This window comes from Hyaena hyaena, unplaced genomic scaffold (assembly GCF_003009895.1).
Source record: "Hyaena hyaena isolate Hyena2069 unplaced genomic scaffold, ASM300989v1 scaffold_73, whole genome shotgun sequence".
In the NCBI taxonomy this organism is placed as follows: Eukaryota; Metazoa; Chordata; class Mammalia; order Carnivora; family Hyaenidae; genus Hyaena; species Hyaena hyaena.
The window spans coordinates 3,390,920-3,410,535 of NW_024080705.1; the positions used below are offsets into that span (position 1 = coordinate 3,390,920).

At 32.3% G+C, this 19,616-nt stretch overlaps 2 protein-coding genes across 2 annotated transcripts in view; one reads left to right on the plus strand and one right to left on the minus strand.

The window, feature by feature from the left end:
* CTNNA3 (catenin alpha 3) overlaps positions 1-19,616 on the plus strand; it is a 1,079,366-nt gene that overhangs the window by 489,731 nt on the left and 570,019 nt on the right. The gene's annotated exons all lie outside the window — the stretch shown is intronic.
* The window catches only part of LRRTM3 (leucine rich repeat transmembrane neuronal 3), a 165,546-nt gene continuing 153,743 nt past the window's right edge, over positions 7,814-19,616 (minus strand). The window contains exon 3 of the mRNA XM_039233286.1: positions 7,814-8,311. Coding sequence (XP_039089217.1) covers positions 8,102-8,311 — 210 coding nt within the window. The 3' untranslated portion in view covers positions 7,814-8,101. The remainder of the gene's footprint in view (positions 8,312-19,616) is intronic.

Sequence of the window (19,616 nt, forward strand, 5' to 3'; positions counted from 1 at the left end):
AAAAACTGTTAACATCACGACAATCTCAAGTCTTTCTCCAGATGGAGTTCAGGGTTCAATATTTTTACCTAAATCTATTATACATTTGTGACTAGAGCTGGGATGGGCCATCTAGGCCCTTATCTCAAGGCAATAATTCTTTATTTTATAAATGAATATAAAATAAGACCCATAGATAATGAATATTATAAGGGCCTAGGTAAAAAGCTGCTAGAGAGGATTTTAGAAACTATATTTCCAGCACTCCACTTGGTGGATCTACCACTGTAATATTGCCTTACAGCAGAGAAGAATGACAGGATTGATCCAATCTTTCAGCACATTTTCATCAGACTGTTGAGGGCATTATATTTATGGATCTGGGATTAAAAGCAAATATATTATTGATGTAAAACAGCAAGAACAGATGGAGTATATCTTAAATACAGTTTATTTCTCAGCAATAGAATTTGACTAGGTATATGTGAATTAATGTAATTACTTATATGGTCAAAGCACCAATTTAGGGGTTATAGTTTTAGGATATTTCAAAATTGATCTTGAAAGAATGTTTGATATTCAGTTTGAATCTTCTATTCTGACTTTTCACTTTCTGGAGAAGTAATAGTGGTAGTGCTTTAACTAATTTTTATTCTTAATATTCTTTGTTTTGGTAGAATTAATTCTATTCATCTGTCTCTTATTTGACATGTATTGCCATCACAAATATCTGTTTACTTTTAGTCCATAATGTCCATATTGGGCTTTACTGATGACATTAGATAGCAAAATGTTGTAAATTTTAATTCTTAGTTTTAAAAGTTATCCACAGGTTAATGACAATAAATCACATTTCTTTCACTTACCTTTTGGTATGTGTGCTTTTTTGTCCTCTTCGTTATCTTCCATCAAATCTTCAACCCAGATAGCAGGGTCATCTTTGTTTTTCAAAATCAGAATTACTTTAGATTTTTAGGTAAAAATTTTGTATGGTGCTACTGGTGCCAGAATGAACACATGTAATGATATTAGATTCAGGATGTGAGAGTTTCTTTCTTTCTGGATTTATTGTTTTAAACATATAGCATACTTTTGTCATAGTTATAGTAGTGGTAGATTTTAGTAGAAATGTGGCTTATGGAGTATTTCACTGACTCTTGAATTCCATATGGATTATAAAAGACAATGTTTTGCATGAATGCTACATGGTCAGGTAGTGTGATAGAGTAAAATGCTAATGTAGTTTCTGAATTTTATTACCTTGGGCTTGTGCAAGTTCAGGGAGAAATAGAAGAGGCTATTAGTCCAATGGTTTAATAAAAAGCTCCTAAAGACAGTAATGGAATTGAGACTATTTAAAAAATCATTTGTTAATAACTGACACTGAGAAAGATTTACCTGAAGATTGAATTTAAAACTAAATGTAATTTATTTGGCTGCCTGCATATAATGATGAAAACATTTGCATTGTTTCACAAGGAAAATTATTTTTTATTTTAACATTATATTCTGTTCTGAATAATAGAACAAGCAGGGTCAACATTATAAAGGTCATCTTCTTGCCTCCTTTCTGTAGTGTTCTCCCATTGCACAAATAATTTGTGTAAATAAAAATTCTCTTTGAAAAATATTCCCACATAAAATCATTCATAGGAAATACCCTGCATCCCAGGCCATGTCATTACAAGTTAACATTTTGTGACTGTAGATTATTGGTGTTTTTCTTAGTGTTGTCATTTGCACATGGTTGCTTTATTGACTATCGAGGTTTTGCTTCAACTGACATCTTTCCTTCCATATTTTTCCAGTTAAAGATTTTATTGTGGATACCCACTTATATTTTTATAATAATTTTATAATATAGCTAGGGAAATTGGAAGTGAAAATACAACATGAATATTTGGGAATATCTTTTGAAGGATTTTTATTTTAAATGTCCACTCCTTTAAGAAAACAATGTATAAAACTTCAAGAAAGTAATGGACATTTCTTTCCTTTATGTTGCTGACTTAGGATATTGAAGGAAATCTCTACACAGTGTGAAATAGTTTAAGCAATTTTTCCTATTTAACAATAGGAAAGTAGGTTCTTTCTCTGCTCTCCTCACATCCTTATTAAAATATATGAGCCAAATTATATTGATTATTTTTTTTCTCACTTCTGAAAAATGTGCTTATAGGGTGAGAGGAACACATTCCTAGAGTCTGATGAACTGGATTTGATATCTGACTCTCTTGTATGAGCTTTGGTAAATTATTCAATTACCACCATCCTTATTTTTCTCTTCTTTAAAATGGTGGTTATACCTGTTTCCTAAAAAGGTTTGAGAATGAGGTGAGGACGGCACACTCTGGTACATCATAAATCAATTCTTTTCTCTTTCCCCACTTGTAGGTTTTCCACTGTTATATTATTATCCATGGAAACAAGTGATAAGTTTTAGTTAAGTGAATAACTGAGTTGATTTAAGATTGTTTTCAAATATTCCTGTTGAAAGAGCTAATGGGGAACAAAATCTATAAACAATACTATCCGTCAAGAAACAACCTGACCATTTTATATATAGTTGTTCTTTGTTTTGCATACCTTCAGTTAGGAAAAATGTTCAGCCAGGCTTAGCAAACTAGGTTCACACTAGCACAAGAAAGCACAAGAATTAGTAATTTTAGACTACAATAAAAAACAAGTGAATGATTTGGTAAAAATAAATTCATTTGAACAGTATTTAGCATGCATCAGAAATTAGCTCCAGAGATTCTGATTCAGCAAATTTAGGATGGACCCAAAGGATTTGCTCTTTTTTTTTTCTTTAAAAAATTTTTAAAGTAGGCTCCATGCCAAGTGTGGGGCTTGATCTTACAACCATGAGATTAGGAGTTGCTTGTTCTACTGACTGAGCCAGCAGATGCCCAAGGATTTTTTCTTAATGGTAACTTTGAGGATGTACTACATGGCAGAAGTTTAAACCAGTAAATAGAAAAAAAAAAAACCTGTCAACTTTATCCATCCATATTGTCTTAATATTATTTTTTTCACACTAATCTATATAAATTCAATAAGTGAAATTGACTGAAAATGATCATGCTTCTGTGTCTATAGACTTGCTCAAAAGCTAGAGTCAGTCCTTTATTTTCTACAGCGTGAGGCAAAGACTGCATCATAGAACCTTCAAGGCCATGCAGTACAAGTGTGCTGCATTATATAACACAAGATATATTGAAATCAACTTACAAAAGATAAATTAGTGGGTGATGTTTCAGATTAGAAACCAAATAGGGTTTACTTTAGGTATCCTTTATCACAAGGTCCCTTGATGCATTTGAAATATTATTTGATTTATACAAAACTAATTTTCACTTAGCTTTTCAGTAAGACATACATATAAAACAAAACCTATAAATGTTCAGGAAAGAGGAGGAAGAAACTGAAGAGTTTTCTAAGTCCTAGATGGCCAAAGCACTCGCTGTGTTGCTTTAAGGTCACTGTTCTTAAGAGAAAAGTAAATAATCAACTGTGAACTTTTTAAAACATGAATTTTACCCTAAATTCAAAAATATTAAATATAAGCAGCCTCTTCTCTCACATTGAAATCATAATGCAAGGCATGAGAGAACTTTGAAAATAACCCATCACTACTCGGGTATGGTTAAATGTTTCTTCCCCATTATAGTTGATAGTAAAATGAAGCACGATTGCTGATTGTCAATCTACTCTACCCTTGTGGTAGAGTCAGAGTTTTGAAAGCATGGATCCTGGATCCTCCTTGGTAACTCTCTAGTTAGGGACAGTGGTAGTGTGTTGAGGTCATAACAGTAGTTGGAAGCTCTTATTGAAAGACAAGTGCATCTGTGTTCCTAACTGCATAGCCAACTCATCTAGACTTTTGGACTTTTTATGTGTTACAAGGTCATTAAACTATTACCCAGGAAGTTAAACCATTAAGAGGTATGTCAATGTAAGATGTTACTGTTTTTGCTGTAAAGATTTTTCACTGTTTTTCCTGAGGCCAAATATCTGCCAGTCCTACATCTTCTCCCTTCCCGTACCTCCATTCACCCAGCACATCTGATTTTATTTCCTCAAGCATACTAATAGTTCACGTCAGTTATCTATTTTCATGCTTTCCATTTCTTTACTTATTTTAAATGTTTAGGTTGAGAGATGATATGTCTTCTAGCCAGGAGCAGACATAACCAAATAAGGTCTTCACTCCCATATACAGTGGTTTTATTTTAAAAAGTATTTCTCAAAGAGATATTGCTGTTTCCAAGGAGTGTGCGGAGTCTGAAATGATTTCAGATACAGTTGTGTAGTTTGTCTTGAATGTGTAATTTTTCGTTCCTTCTAAAAATATAATTTATATTAAAATCTGTATGGTTGAATGGTTTTCTGAATCATTCAGAAGGGAATAAGGATAGAGACTTGATAAAAATGAGCAGATCAATAAAATATTGCTTGTTAGCATATGTTTTGACATCTATACATCAGTTTGGACAAAATACATTTCATTTTTATTAGGAGAATAGAGAAAATTATTCTCTATTAAGAAAGGTTTAAAAACACAATTAAAGAAGTACTCTTGCTAAGATTTAAAAAAGGAAAAAAAGAAAAACATATAAAAGTCTTCCCAATTAGCTTTGAATTGAGTATGTGTTCACTTGAACATGTGTTGAACCTCGCACTATGGATCTATTTTATAACCCACGCAATCTCAATTTAGATGGTCTTTGAGTTCTTTCCTTGTAGTTCTTGATTTTATGTCCATATCTTGGGCCTACATATATCCACTTCCTGGAAGCAACTCATCTGCACATTTACAAATGATATAATATGTTAAGAAATCTATGACTTGCTTTACTTTTTGAACAAAGAGTTTTAATGTGAGAGCCCAGAGTAGCACACAGAAAGAGTTCATTTAGCTCATATATTATACAGATAGAAGAACTGAGTTAAATTTTAGAGATTAAACAACATGACAAACATCTTTTTTTCATTCTGTTCACTATCTCTGGAAATTCTCTGGCTCTGATCAGAGAGAAGGCTTTTAGTTTAGTTGAAAGGCTAACAGGCTATGAATTTTGAGAATGGTTCAATTCCACCAATTATTAGCCTTGCGTTCTTGGGTAAGTCTCAAGTTCTTTGAGAATAATGTGTCTTCATGGGGTGGTTATGAAGACAAAATGCAATAATTTATATAAAATGTGGTTTACAAACCTCAAAACATTGCATCAATTTATTGTTTGCTGCAGCTACTGTGGTTTTTGTAACCATGCTGGGTCAAACTGCATTTTTCAACTCCAAACAAACATATTAACATTTCTGTTGTTTAAATGAGTGAGCAACAGGCAGAGAGGGAGACCTGGGGACAAGGTGGTTAGAAACAGGAAATACGATATTATTGAATACTGAAAAAGATAGGTTGTAATTAAGGATTTTAGACACAAATATATAAATTCCAAATCTAGAAAAGATTCTAGACATAGTTTCCTTTAAGTTTTCACTCCCTTTTCCACCCACCCCGCATGGCCCTGAACATGGCAGAATAAAAATTATGTGAACAAAACCCCAGCATCTTCTTTTTTTTCTTGTAAAAGATCCCTTGGGTTTAATTTAAAATATGAGAAATCTAAAAATTCTTAGTTTATTTGGCTCTTACTGTATTAAGTCCTCGGATGCACAGAGCTGTGGTTCCAAGATGACTGCTTCTATTTATAGTTGTTTACTTTAGATGAATTTAAAATGTTTAAGAAATGTTTCCTTCAGGAAGTCAAGGGCATATATTTGTGAGGCTCCCTAGAACCTTATATTTCTAAAAATTATTTATCAATTTGAAAATGTATGGAAATAGATATAAAATGCTTTTTTATGCCAATTAATAGATGTTTGAATCTTTGGAAGGACAGCTTCTGACAAAAAAAAAAGATTGCAAATGACATTTTGGTTTACATAATAAATAAAATTTTGCATCCACTTTCAGACCCACAAGAATAGATTTATAATTGTTCCTCTATAAATTTGCTAAGTGTGCAAAACAAAATTTCAATATAGAGGATTAAGAATACTGAGAATAATATATTGCAAAGACACTAGAAATTGGAAAAAATAAAGATTAAAATTAGATGTACAATGACAAAAATTTTGAATAGCAAATAATTTATGCAAAATATGTGACAAAAATCTGGAATGATAAATAGTTGATAGAAGTACTGAGACATTTAGTTTCACTTAAATTAGTAAGAGTGTTTGCTTCTTCCAACATTTTGGGTTATTATTTTTTCTGTGGCTATATTTTCAACAGAAATTTGCTGTACATTTTTAAAGTTTATTCTTCTTTAAGCTGTTCTTAATTTTGCCATGGTAAATCTGTGAAAAACTAGACTTTTGTAGCTATAATTCCTTTGGAAGAAGTAAGAAATTAAAAATTTGATTCTGGTTTTAACAAATTCTTTTCTTCATTGTTTTTGATTGTGTTTGACCCCTGTTGGATTGACATTTGCTCAACCTATTTTTGATGTTATGAATAGAAAATGACAACATAAAAAAGCATCTCTCCTAGTGCAATAACCATTGAAATTTGTAGTTTTATATTAAAAACACACAAAAGAATGTGTGAATATCCTAGATAAAATAACAGTTTCAAACAATAACCTGTGTCAAGCAAACAACAGAAACAAGTTGATTATTTCAGCCTCTGAAAAGTTAGGTTTTCATAATTTCACTTAAATTAACTTTATAATAAAATTACATAATCAATATATGATCTGGGTTGTCTTCAAATTACTCTGGGTTATTTTTCAGATAGTTTAGGGGCAAATCTCATTATGGATAGCAATATAAACAATTTAGAACACATTAAAGATGTTTACAGTTTACTTGAGTTATAAAGTTCTCTACCATGGTTCATATCTATACTGAATGAGCTATCAATGTTTAGAGTTCTTCCCCAGGAGAGAATTGATGTAGCACATAAAGTGAAAAATTTCACATATTTCCTTTGAGATGTTCCCAAAATATAGCCTCACAGTTCTAAATGAAAAATTGTCTTAAAAACCAGGCACATTTTGCACTGACTGGTGGTTATTTTTAGGTAAACCACTTTGGGTTAATTAGAAGAAAATTTACTACTGTACAATTATTATGTTGTATCCTTCCCACCTTGGCCTGAAAATAATGAGATGTAACAAGTTTTTCTTTGTCACTGGCAGCTGCACCTTTAAAGTGTATCAAAGTCTGTTGCTGTGGTTACAGCCATTGTTTCCAGTGATGTTTTGTCCATGCTTCCCCCTACCCTTAACAATGGGTTACTCAAAAGAGTGAAATAATGAGTCAATTCATTCAGAAATATGTTGTTAAAATATCCCTCTTTATCTTTATATGTCACTGCTTAGAAACTAGGCTGTAATTCAAGGCAACAGTTAAGTCTGAGAAGAAGTGTTAAAAAAAATCTTTGATTTTTTTTTTTCATTTATAAGAAAAACCTGCCTATGTAATTGAAGAAGCTCTTACAAGTCTCAACAATTAAATCCTTTTTGGTTAATGTATTATTTCTGGAACAAGTAGATAAAATTCTACGCAGTAAGCATGATAAAAATCGTGCATATTTCGCACAGCACAGAATTTTAGAGTCAAGGTTTCTGGGCACAAAAGCAGTAACAAAACAGTCCCTACAAAACTGAGTAACTCTGAATAACACAAGAAATAAATTTTTGTTAATTTAAAATTTTAGAAACTGAAATGTGTAAAGTTTGTAAAGTAAACTGTAATTAAATTATGGTACTGTACATACCAGTTTCTATAATTGAAACTTTACAATATGAAAAATACATTAGCTCTGTACAGTTTTTACAGGTAGGTAGGATGAGTTTTGAAAAAAAAAAGATTCTTTTTCTTTTTTCAGGGTCATACTCTGTTTAGGTCAAAAAAATACTGCACAACTTAGCTAATTACAAAGTGTAGACTTGAAACAATTCATGTCTTCTTTATTTCATGAATAAATCTTGGATTTTTTGTTTAACAGGGGATTTTTGTTTTGTTTTGAGAGTCCACAAAGAACAAATCTTCCTCATTTTTGTCCTTGAGGTTACAAAGTTTGGTGGCAACCCTTGGCTACCGATTAGCTCAGTTAAGTCAGCTGCTGTTTATGGTCACTGATTTGGCCAGCTGTTGTGATTGTGCTCAGGTCCAGCTCAGTCTCTAGGTGTGTTTCCATCGTATCTTCCTGTGCATTCGTTTCAAAGGACTTATGAGAGAGAAGTTCGTGATGCACCCCACAGTAACTTATTGTGGGCTGGTCGTATGCCAGAAAGGTTGACACATTCATTGATAAAGGTATCTGGGGAAAAAATGACATGAGAAAAGTCAGTTATAAAACGACAAACCACTTTGGGGACAAGATTTCATGACTATGAAGTACTGATCTGACTAAGCGCTATGGTTGTATCTGTGGCTCAAGTGTCCCCACACTATCCTAATGATGTCCCTCATTCTTATACTAGTAGGCACAATGCAACAGCTTTAAAGCTGGAGATGGAGCTGCTCAATTCTTAACTCATGTTATCAGATAAATAGTCATATAAGTGGTTCTGAAAATGCTACAAGCTTTATTGAAGAAGTCAGAAAATGCTTTTCCTCACTGGGGTAAAATTGTGGTTTTAGAACTAAGGAAAGTATTATTTGGTTATGTCTGGTATTGGAAGAAACTAGAATGGTGGTTCTCAAACTTTATCATGCATAAAAATTACCTCCCCCTTCTTTACCTCCAACCTCCCCTCTCCTGAGTTTCTGATTCAGTAGTTCTGGGGTAATGCCTGGAATCTGCATTTCTTACAGTTTCTCCCATTTGATGCTGCTGCTGTTAATCTACACACCATACTTTGAGAACCACTGCAGGAAGAGAATTCTCTAGAGAAGTCATTCTGGATCTTCTTACTCAGTAATTTCTTGATATCTATTCTATATGAAAAAATTTTAAAACATAAATGTCTGTAGTTTGGTCCATATATCTAAAATTTTGGCTTAGGGAACTTCTAGGAAGACTCTTTGGCTCCTATGAATGTCTAAAAAACAGCAAAGGATGGTGCTAGTTTGAAGGAAACCAGTGATAAAAAGAAGGAAGGGACTTCCTTGCAAATTGTAGTTTAATGAAAGAAAGCAAGTTGGAAAGATCTGTGAAAAAAGCAAGAATGACCAATGTGAGTGGAAGGGAAACATACACATTGCACTGGAAGGGTAGTCTGAAATGTGATTAGATTAGCAAAATCTAGAGATTATTTCCATTTTATTCAATGAAATAAAAACTTGTTCTATTTTTTAAAAAACTTGATCTAAAAAGTAGGCAGACTTGAAGAAGATTCGGCCCCAATCTCTGTTTAATATTTCAATTACTAATTCATGTTGTTGAATTGCCATGGATGAAAACTTCTACCATTCTTGTTTGGTGAATGTATCAAATATAGTTCTGTTTGAGCATATCAGACTGAGTTCCTTTCTGATCTCAGCTGAGATTAGAGCCTAAAGCTAAGAAAAATAGAATGTCTAGGATTTGTTCTTTTGTTAACTCCTTCTTTATCCTTTTCTGCATGGATAAGATAGTTTTCTTTACATCCCAATCCTTCTATCCATATTTATTTTTCCTTCAGTAAAAATTGGTTGAGCAGATATTTTCTTGTGTTCTCTTGATCAAAAGAATTTTCTTATTTTGAGATTATTGTTTGTTTGTTTTATATGAACATTTCAGGATTTAGTCCTTGGAGATAGAAATGTAATCCAATTCATCCAATTAAATTCCCCAGTAACTGTTCTTATTTATGCAGACTTTAAAAATAATTAAAGCATGCAGTTGTCTGATATATGAATAAAAGACTTTAAACATACACTTTAAAAAATGGTCAAAATGATTGGAAAGACCATAAAGAAAATGATAGGATGCTTCCAAAGATACTCATTTAAAATAAGAATTCCTATTGTTACTGATGAACTACTCAGATAATTAAAATATATTACTATGCAAAAGTAATTGTATAACATGAATAGATTTGAATTATAGGAGAGAACAAAAATAGAACTGTTATTGGATACATGAGTTTTACATTAGCCTCTGGGAAATCAATGCTCTGTAATGTGTTATGGGTCATATAGCTGTATGATTTTATATAGTTGTTCTTATTTGTCATGGAAACGTCTGCTTCCTGGCTTACTTGGAATTAACTCTACTGTGAATAATTTGTAATTTCTATGGTGACGATTTATGAAAAATAATAAACCATGACACATTTATTGTGTGTGTATATGTGAACACACCGACAATTTCTTGCTTGGTTTAAAATCTACAGGTTGCTTATATATAGAGTGCAAGTCCTAATTTGTACTGTTATCAGTTAGGTCTCATTATTCATTTAAAAATCCCACATATTTTCTTTACAGAGTTTCTTATTTTTGGATATGTCTTATTTTGAAATACCTAACCCCACATTCTACTTCTTCAATAGCAAGTCCTAGTTTTCACATTTTAATATTTTTGAAGTTGGAATGGTACTTACAATCAATGTGAATGTTTAACATGCATTTTCTTCTGTGCAATTGTAGGTGATTCTTAACAACCTCTTATTATCAAGAAAATAACTAGTAAGTTGTACCAGTAAGAATTTAGCAACTAACCATATCTGAATATAGCATCACAGTAAATTTTCCAAGCTTGACTTAAATGATTTTGAAAGTCTAACAGTTAGCATTGGATATATTCACATGTACATTTATAGGACTACATACATATATTTATGTACATACATATGCAGTATATAACCGTATACATAAATACACACACACATATATAATATTGTGGTCAATTACATATGATTTCAAAATCATTTAGCTCAGGTATGAAAAATACAAACTTTGGGATACATCAGTTTTGGACAACTATTTCATATTTGCTACTTATATAAGATACGTATATAGATATGCTACATATAATATAAATAATATATATATTTATTTAAAGAAGTGTTTTGACTTTTTTCAAACTGCAGTTGCTAATGACTTTATTCTTGTCACTTCATGTGTCTACTTTCTGTTCATGTATATAAGCTGATTTCCAAGACTATCCTTGGGTTTTGCTAGGGTATGTGCAATTTGATGTGTGTTTGGGGATTAGTTAACAACATTTGTTTCAGTCCCTCCAAACATGAGCTTTGTGTATAGGCTGGTAGTTTTACTTACAGTCAAAGTACAAAAATATGTCTTTGGTACTATTTGAGTAATAGTAAGAAACAATGGAAAATATCTTCCCTACTGGCATAGGTAGGGATTCCCATCTTGAAAATTTTATAATTGATTATTATTTTGGTGTCTAAGTATTGAGGCAGTTGATGAAACTGAAGTGTTATAAGATGAGAAATAGTGTGAGCAATTATCATCATCACTGCAACTTGGTTTCCTGGGAGAGTGTCAAAGTTGTCTTAGATGTTACCTCAATTCCTACCTTAATTTCTTTAGAATTTCTGTAGTGGTTTCTCTGTCTAGCTACCTGAGCAGCTGTGGCCATTTGTTCCATCTCTTGGTCAACAACTGCCTGGACATGTCTCTAACATCTTCCTCATTGTCATCATTATCATTCATTGAGCATTTACTGCGTGCTAGGTACCATACTACATGCTGGACTAGGGTCATCTTATTTAAGTTTCCCAAAGGGTGCTGTGAGGTAAATGTAACTTTCCCTATTTTACAGTTGAGAAAATGAAGATAGTTTATGTGGTTTGTCTAAAATCTTTTACCTGCTGAATTGCAGAATAGCTGCCTGACTTTTTAATCACTACACTTTACTGCTTATTTATCACTTTATCTAACTTGCATTGTCTTTGAGGCCTAGAGAAGTAAACACAATGTTATGTGCCTGATACTGCTTAGACACCAATTCTTAACATTTGAATCTTATTTTCAGTAGGGTGAACACTGATTTCCTGCGCTACACCACAGCCTTATGATACTGCTTTGCACATTGGGTCCTCAGGAAATAAATAGTTTATCAGGGATCTATGACATGAGTAGGTGGTAACAGCTCAAAATCAGAGCTATCTGCTCTTACTAAGCTCATATTGGTTAATTCAAAGTGTAAGGAGAAGGTCTAATTTGGGGAACATTCCGGACTAGGATAGGAACTTTACATAACTTTACATTAGGGAGACCTTTAGGGATTTTGAAGCTAAATTTCTGTGTTGACTTGGAAATTGGAGAAAATTTTTTCAATTAAGTGATGTTAAGCTTTTCTTTTCACCAAAAGATGCAAAAAGTTAGGAATCTCAATCAATCTGTAGCTTGATTATTTTGTTTTCTAATATATAATAGTTGCCTTATTTCTTTATGTATGTAAAAATGGTTATCAGTAGGTGCTGGGTGAAAGCAGAAGTGGGGAAGTGAGACACAAACATGAATAAGACATTATTTCTGCTCTTTGGGAAAATCATAGACTAGTAAGGGATATAGATAAAATAATGCAAGAGAGTGAAGGAACACAATGGATAGGGTAAACTGGGAGAAAAGTTATTATGTGTTATGTATAAGGACATATATATGTATATATATATATGTATATTCATATGTGTATACATACTGTGCTCTGATATGCAGATTCTACTAATTATATCATTCATCCTTTGTGGGTACATAACAAACCAGCCATCTTTCTTGTTTGGAAATAATGTTGTTATTTTCTAGATTTATTGGCAAGAGCCAATTTTGCTGAGAAGTGATTTACTATTTACTTTTATAGACTCTCCCACAGAGATAGTATATTTTGCTTTGAAGCTGATTTATCTGTTTGAAGAAAAATCTATCTCTTGGAACTCTTTAGCATTCTAGTGGTTAATTTATGTAAGTACAACAGAGTGTTGGATCATTAATTTTAATTATTTTGATTCTAGTAGTAATTTATTTTTTAAAATTTTCAGGAAGAACTTAATTAAGAACTTGAATTTATAATATGCCACCTTTAAACTTAAAAAACCCTAACTTTTAAAATACTTTTAAATTATTACATGTAATCCAGACTTTGATACTCAATTTTGGTATTTTGAAGAGCTAAGTTGCCAACTAAAGTAACAATAGCTATCCTGAGATCAAATGTATAAGATAATAAGGCAATCAATATGATTTTGAAAAATTTCCAGTGTCTGAAACTTAAGAATAATGTGAAATAAAATATTACACACAGGAGGATAATAATTCTTCTAGTGTCTTTTGTGTCAAAAATATATTATAGTGAACTCCTACAGAATGAAATTATAAAGTGAAAAGAAATCGAGTTTCATTTAAAAGGTTTTAATTCTCCTTGCACCAAAATGTATTTGGAGTAAAAAGAAACAAATTCTGAATGTTATGTGTGTCTAGCAAATTTGTAATTTTAGTAGTGTCCCCTCTCCATCTAAGTAATAGGAAAATCTTATAAAATGCAAGCCCTTTGTCTAATTTCTAAAAATATATAAATATTTAAATGATGTTTCCATTTGTGAATGTATATTGTCTTCACAAAACAATTTGTTTCTATTCCAGATTTGCAATGAGAAATAAATGGGAGGAGTTGGCTACATATGCATTGGTTTTCATAAATTCACATGCTAGTCTCTGGTAAAGCAAATAGAAATATTCGTTCATTAATTTATTCACTTCAACAAAGATTTGCTGAGTGCCTTCTCTGGGCATGGTGCTGTGTGTTGGATGCTGCAGATAAACCAAGTGCTTGTCCTTAAAGCTTCCGGCTGGAACATAAACCATTCTAACATGCTTAGAAAGTGGAAGAGAGAGGACTTCATACAGGAAGAGAGTTTCTCTTTTCCCCAACTGACATTTCTGTCGTATTCATTCATTCTTGTTCTTGCTCTCTCTTCCTTGAATTATCAGGGAACTGCCTCAATACTTTTATAGTATGTATATTTTGAAGTTCTGTCTTCTGTGATCCTTATTTGTACATGTGTTTTATATTATGTTAGACCATAATCTTCTTGAACATAAAAATCTATGACTAACCACATTTCTTTATGGCTTATGTCATTTCACATGGCCCCTTAAACATAGTAAATACTAAATATGTATTCACTGATTCAATGAACACAAGAATGAATGAAGTAGTAGAGTAAAGAGTATTTAGTATAGCGTGGGAAGAAGTTAAAAACCATCCCAACATGACTGGGCTTTATGGGAACTACATGGCTGAAAAAAATCTGCTACAGTCTAATGATGTTAAGACCAGGCTATTATGATTCTAGGATAGAGGTAGAGGGTTACAATGAATTTCCAAAAATCTACACTAATGATGAAGCACATAGTGCTATGTTACAACGTTTGTGATCCTTCTTTACATTTTATTTTATGTTAATTATTTAAACTTTTTATTATTAATCTAACTTTAAAACATTAATATATTATATTTTATTATGTGAGGCATTACTTATAAGTTTGAAATGTATAAAATTTTTAAAAACAGTATTACAAATAAAATATTCTTAATTTGGTGATTTTCCTCCTATAAATTTCAGAATGTCTTATCTGTGCTTTGTCCTTTAATATCTTCCACGCTTGCATTTTTTAGAGTCTTTAGTGCTCCCTAGAAACACAACCCGTGATCTCTAAGAGTTTGGTTCACCTGCTGGATTAGCTCTCCTCACAATGGACTCTGCTCAGGATCCTTCTGTGTTAACCTCTGTTTTGGTTTTGTAGTGCCAGTAGAAAGTGATGTTTCTCTTTTACTGAGGCAAAGCAAAATGCCCCAAACTGTGTTCATTTACATGCAAATCTTTCTGCACAGTCCAATGCCTGCTAAATTGGCACAGTTGTCAGGTACATTGATGGGACCCAAATTGAGACTATAACTCAAAGTCTTCACTGATCTTGATGCCGTGTTTCCAAATTTGTTTCTTCATACTGTTGTGCATTGAGGTACAGTTTGCTAATCAGTTTAAAAACAATCTCCTTCCTTTTCTTTTTTTCTCCCTGGAAATTGTAGTTGTAGTAGTCAACTTAAGGATCTTATAATGATGATACAGCAGTTGATGTTTTTAATGTAGATTTGTATAAATCTGTGAATGAATAAAAATCACCAATTGCATTCAACACATCAAAAACAAACAAATTTCAGTGTTTGGTACTGCTACAGAAGTTCCGGGTGTGAGACCTCTCTGTATCTGTGACTGACAGGAAATTTTAGTCTCATTGTGGGGTACTGTGCGGGATTTCCCTCAACACTGGCATTTATATTTGGTTTTCTGTCATGATTTCTGATACCCTACTTGCTTTTCAACTGGTTTTTTACTCCCACTAGCTTATTGGAGTTTTGACCTTCTTCATAAATAGGCTGTCCATTTCTGACATGCCTCATCTTGAGAACTTATCCTACATTGGCCAGGACTTGGATATCCAGACTTTCTTTGGGGTTCTCATTTTCTGTCAAAGACCTAGAGGGCAGTACCTCAGGATTCCCTGAATCCTAGTATTATTTTTCCAAGCAGGCTTTCAAATGATATAATTATTTACTGGTTAGAAAAGAGTTTCTCTTCAACTTTATTTTTACATTAGTTCATATTTTTTGGTTGAGATTATCTCCAAACTAAATGAGATGATATTCTATATACATATGTTGAGTTGCATAAAAATCTTACACTTGGTGATTTAGTTCACATAATACTTCCTTTTTGAAAACACCTCAGATAATTTGATTCTGTAGTGATCAGCCCCTGCTATGAATTTCTTCAGAATTTAAATATATATAAGTATCAAAATATAACATTTCTTTCATTCATCCATCTATTCATACATTCATCATTTAGTATTCTTGGGATACTGCATTAACAAAATCAATTCCTTTGAACACACAAGCCGTTATACAATACTGTTTTCCCTAGTTGAGTGGAAGTGTGTGTAGGTTATGAGAGTAGAGAGTGGAGAGAAAGATTTGCCTTTTCTGTGAGCCTTTATGTAGGTAACAACATAATGTTTGAGCTGGCCAACTTAGTCTTATTTATATATAATATTGCTATTATTTCATTTATGTTAACATTAGCTACATAGACTATACATTTTGTAGACAATAAAGATTTTTTAGAGTTGTAAAGGCTTTTGTATTAGTAAAATTTTGAAAATTCTTGTTAGTAGAAAGACTGGCAGTGAACAGAACTACTCACAAAGTTTGCATTTATATACTTCTGTTTGTAATGAAGATATAAGATCCTCAGATAAGGATGAGCTAATAGATGTAGTTACTCTAATTTATTATAAATAATTCACTGATATAATTTAATAATTATCAGTATAATATTAATAATTTATTATTTCAAATTTTTATATGACACAAAGATTATAAAGTTTAAAAAATAGGCCCTGAAAATACAGCTTTTATTCTAGCACTTATAAACTGTCATATTCTAGGTTCATTTTCTGTCACTTTACTTCATAGACTGTAGTATGTCTGTCTTTTCTTAATAATAATGAACAAGCTAAATGGTTGTATCTTTGATAAGGGTTATGTGATCGGCTACATATACATGCAGATAGTCTTTTTCAACTATGGCTTTGATCAAACTAATTAAATATAAAGTACATAAAGGAAAAATGTGAAGTGTTATCTAATGGTCCACCTTATTTCATTAACAATATAGTGATTTGGTTTCAACTCTAGGTTCAAAGTAGATATCAAATGCAGTTTAAAAATCAGAGTGTTTTAGGTCATATATAGCTTTTAAAATTCAAGCCTGAATTTGCATAACAAACTTCATTATCATCAGAGTACCTTAGTCAGAGACTATGTTTTAGCTCCTTTTAACATGGCTGGATATTCAGTAATACACGAGGCACAGCTATAAAATAATACAAGGGAATTTTATGTAAAAGTTTTATTATTGTTTCCTAATTGTTAGGTCCTACAATTTACACTCCTAACCACTGACCAGAATGACATAAGATAAGTGATGAAGGAAAGGATGAACGTTAATTTATAGACATATACTCCAGTTAGATTTTCTATGGGATACAGTGTTTGTGAAAAAATTTAATCTTATACCATTATGATAGCATGAACAATTCATAATTTTGCATTCTATTATTTTGATATTATCAAAATATCAAGATTTGAAAGAGAAAAACTGATACAAATCTTGCAAAAATACACAATTAAGGATATCTATTACAAAAGTTAGGATATCTAATCTAAAGTGTCAAATCTTTTTTTATAATTTTCTCATGACTACAAAAGAAGTGCTCCCCTGAATGAAACTTTGAATATAGTTGATATTTGATTTTTTGTCCCTTAGATTTAGTTTTAAAATTTATAAATGGAATTCTGATATTATATGAGATAATATAGGCATATTATATATAATCATAATATATTATATATTATGTATAATTTATAATATATAAGTATACTTATATATAAGCATATTTTATGTATATAAATATATTATATGTTTGTGTATAAATACATACACACACAACTTAGAAATGGTTACTGATTTTTTTTCCCCAATAGGAACATGTTTGGAATTTTCTTCCTATTACCCTTTCTCACTAGTAAGTATTTGTGGGATTCTCACTTCAGCCATACAATTGTGCCAAACATTTGAGGATAATTCAAGGCCTGACAGATCTGAGGATAGATTGTCTACTACCACTGAGTTTCTATCCTCATTTAGAATATATGAATATCAATTTAAAACCTGGTAAACTTGAAACCAGTTATGAATATAGATACTAAGAGAGAAGGCTTTCAGTGTATGATATTTTGTGCTTACTTGTAAGGAAACACTAGACCCTGTGATTTCACCCTCTCTCTGAGAAGTTCTGCTATAACAAGACACCTCTTTTTTGAACATGGGTTGACTTCAAAAAATGATCATAATCAACAACTGAATTTACCATGTCTCTCATCCTAATAGAGAAATGATTAGATTTTTCTTGGCTTTTATTTTTATTCTTTTCTCATATGCTTTTATTTTTTGGTTTCAGCTTACATTTTCATAAAGTATTTATAGTTTTTGTAAGTAAATCAGATTCTTCAAAGTATGTAACAGGAATTATCTCAAACACCTATGAGAGGAACTAATATATTTTGAATGGCTTATTTATTTTCAATGATTTTATATATTTTTATTATAGGATATGAAAGTGGGACACATGCAAGTGACAGTGTAGGAGCAAAGCTACACAGTTTCTTAATACTAAGGTCCTTTTGTTGAACTGTAATCACAAGTGACTGAATAATGCAGGCTTTCTTAGGTGTTTTTTGAAGGAAATTTTAAAAATATAAACTAAGAATAAAAAAAATTCTAGAAAATAAGAACATTTCACGTATATTTCAAATGTAGTTAAAATTCCAAGAACATCATTGAAATTGTGTATTGAGTAGAACAGTGAAAAGTAACACAATGAGATAGGGTCATTCTGTGTTAAAAATGGTGACGGCAGGAAAAAGAAAACTACTCTATGTAGCACTTTTTAGAATTTAGACAACATTTCCTAGATAGTCACATGAAAGAACATTGACAAATTTATTGGATCTATTGGCTGACCATTTCACTGATTGTTCCTCACAATGTATTCAATCGGAAGGCAACTATATGGCTTATATTTGCGTCATGGTGCTGAAGCTACATCTTAGGCCCATTCTTTTTACTTGAGGACATTAGCAACATGTGTGGCGTTTTTTTTCCCCCAAGTATATTTATTTATTTTTGAGAGACAGGGCATGACTAGGAGAGGTAAAGAAAGAGAGAATGAGAGAGAAAATCCCAAGCAGGCCCTGCACTGTCAGCCCAGAGCCTGATGCCGGGCTCAGACTCACCAACTGTGAGGTCATGACCTGAACTGAAATCAAAGAGTCAGAGGCTTAACGGATTGAACCACCAGATGCCCCAGCAACATGGTTTTGAAGAAAGGCTCTTTCTCCAATAAATTAGATAACTCCTATCGATATTTAAAATGATTTAAAGTTTAAGACTTTTAATAAAGCAGAAGTCTTTATATCAGTAAGCTTAGTCGTCCCCTGATCACATTTGTCCCTCCTGACCCTAAGGTGCACAGGGGCTCTATAGTAAGGACACACAGATGGTTTCTGTCAGAATGCATGACTACCAAAGAAATGCCTGCCTGGCTCAGCATTCAAGTTACACCCTGCTCATAAGAATTTAATTAACATAGGAGGTTGACAGTTCCTGGTGACCAAAATCTGGTCAGTGTCTTAACTCATAATATTGTGGTCCATTCCCTGGACTACCCAGGTTAGAGGTGCTTTTAGTAGTTCTAGGGCTTGACATCTGATCCTTAAGATCTCTTTTAGTGCTCAAGTTTTGAAATGTTCTTCTCTGTGCTGATACAGAATAGATACTTTATCTTTTAAAATAAAGCATGTATTTGAAGGGAGAAAAGGCCCTTCCTTTTCTATATTCCCACCTCATTTCTTCAGAGATTTCTTCTCTTGTGGACCAGCTGAGCAATTTATAGATTCAGTGAGTCCCCTTAGAAGCCCGTGGCATAATTGAGAATTTGGGAGGAAGGGAAATGATTCTCAACTACATGGTGTAGGAAATGCATTTCTAGAGACTGGGGCCTTGAGTATAGCCCTTTCCAAATCTGCTTGGGGGTTTAGGGTTTTCAAC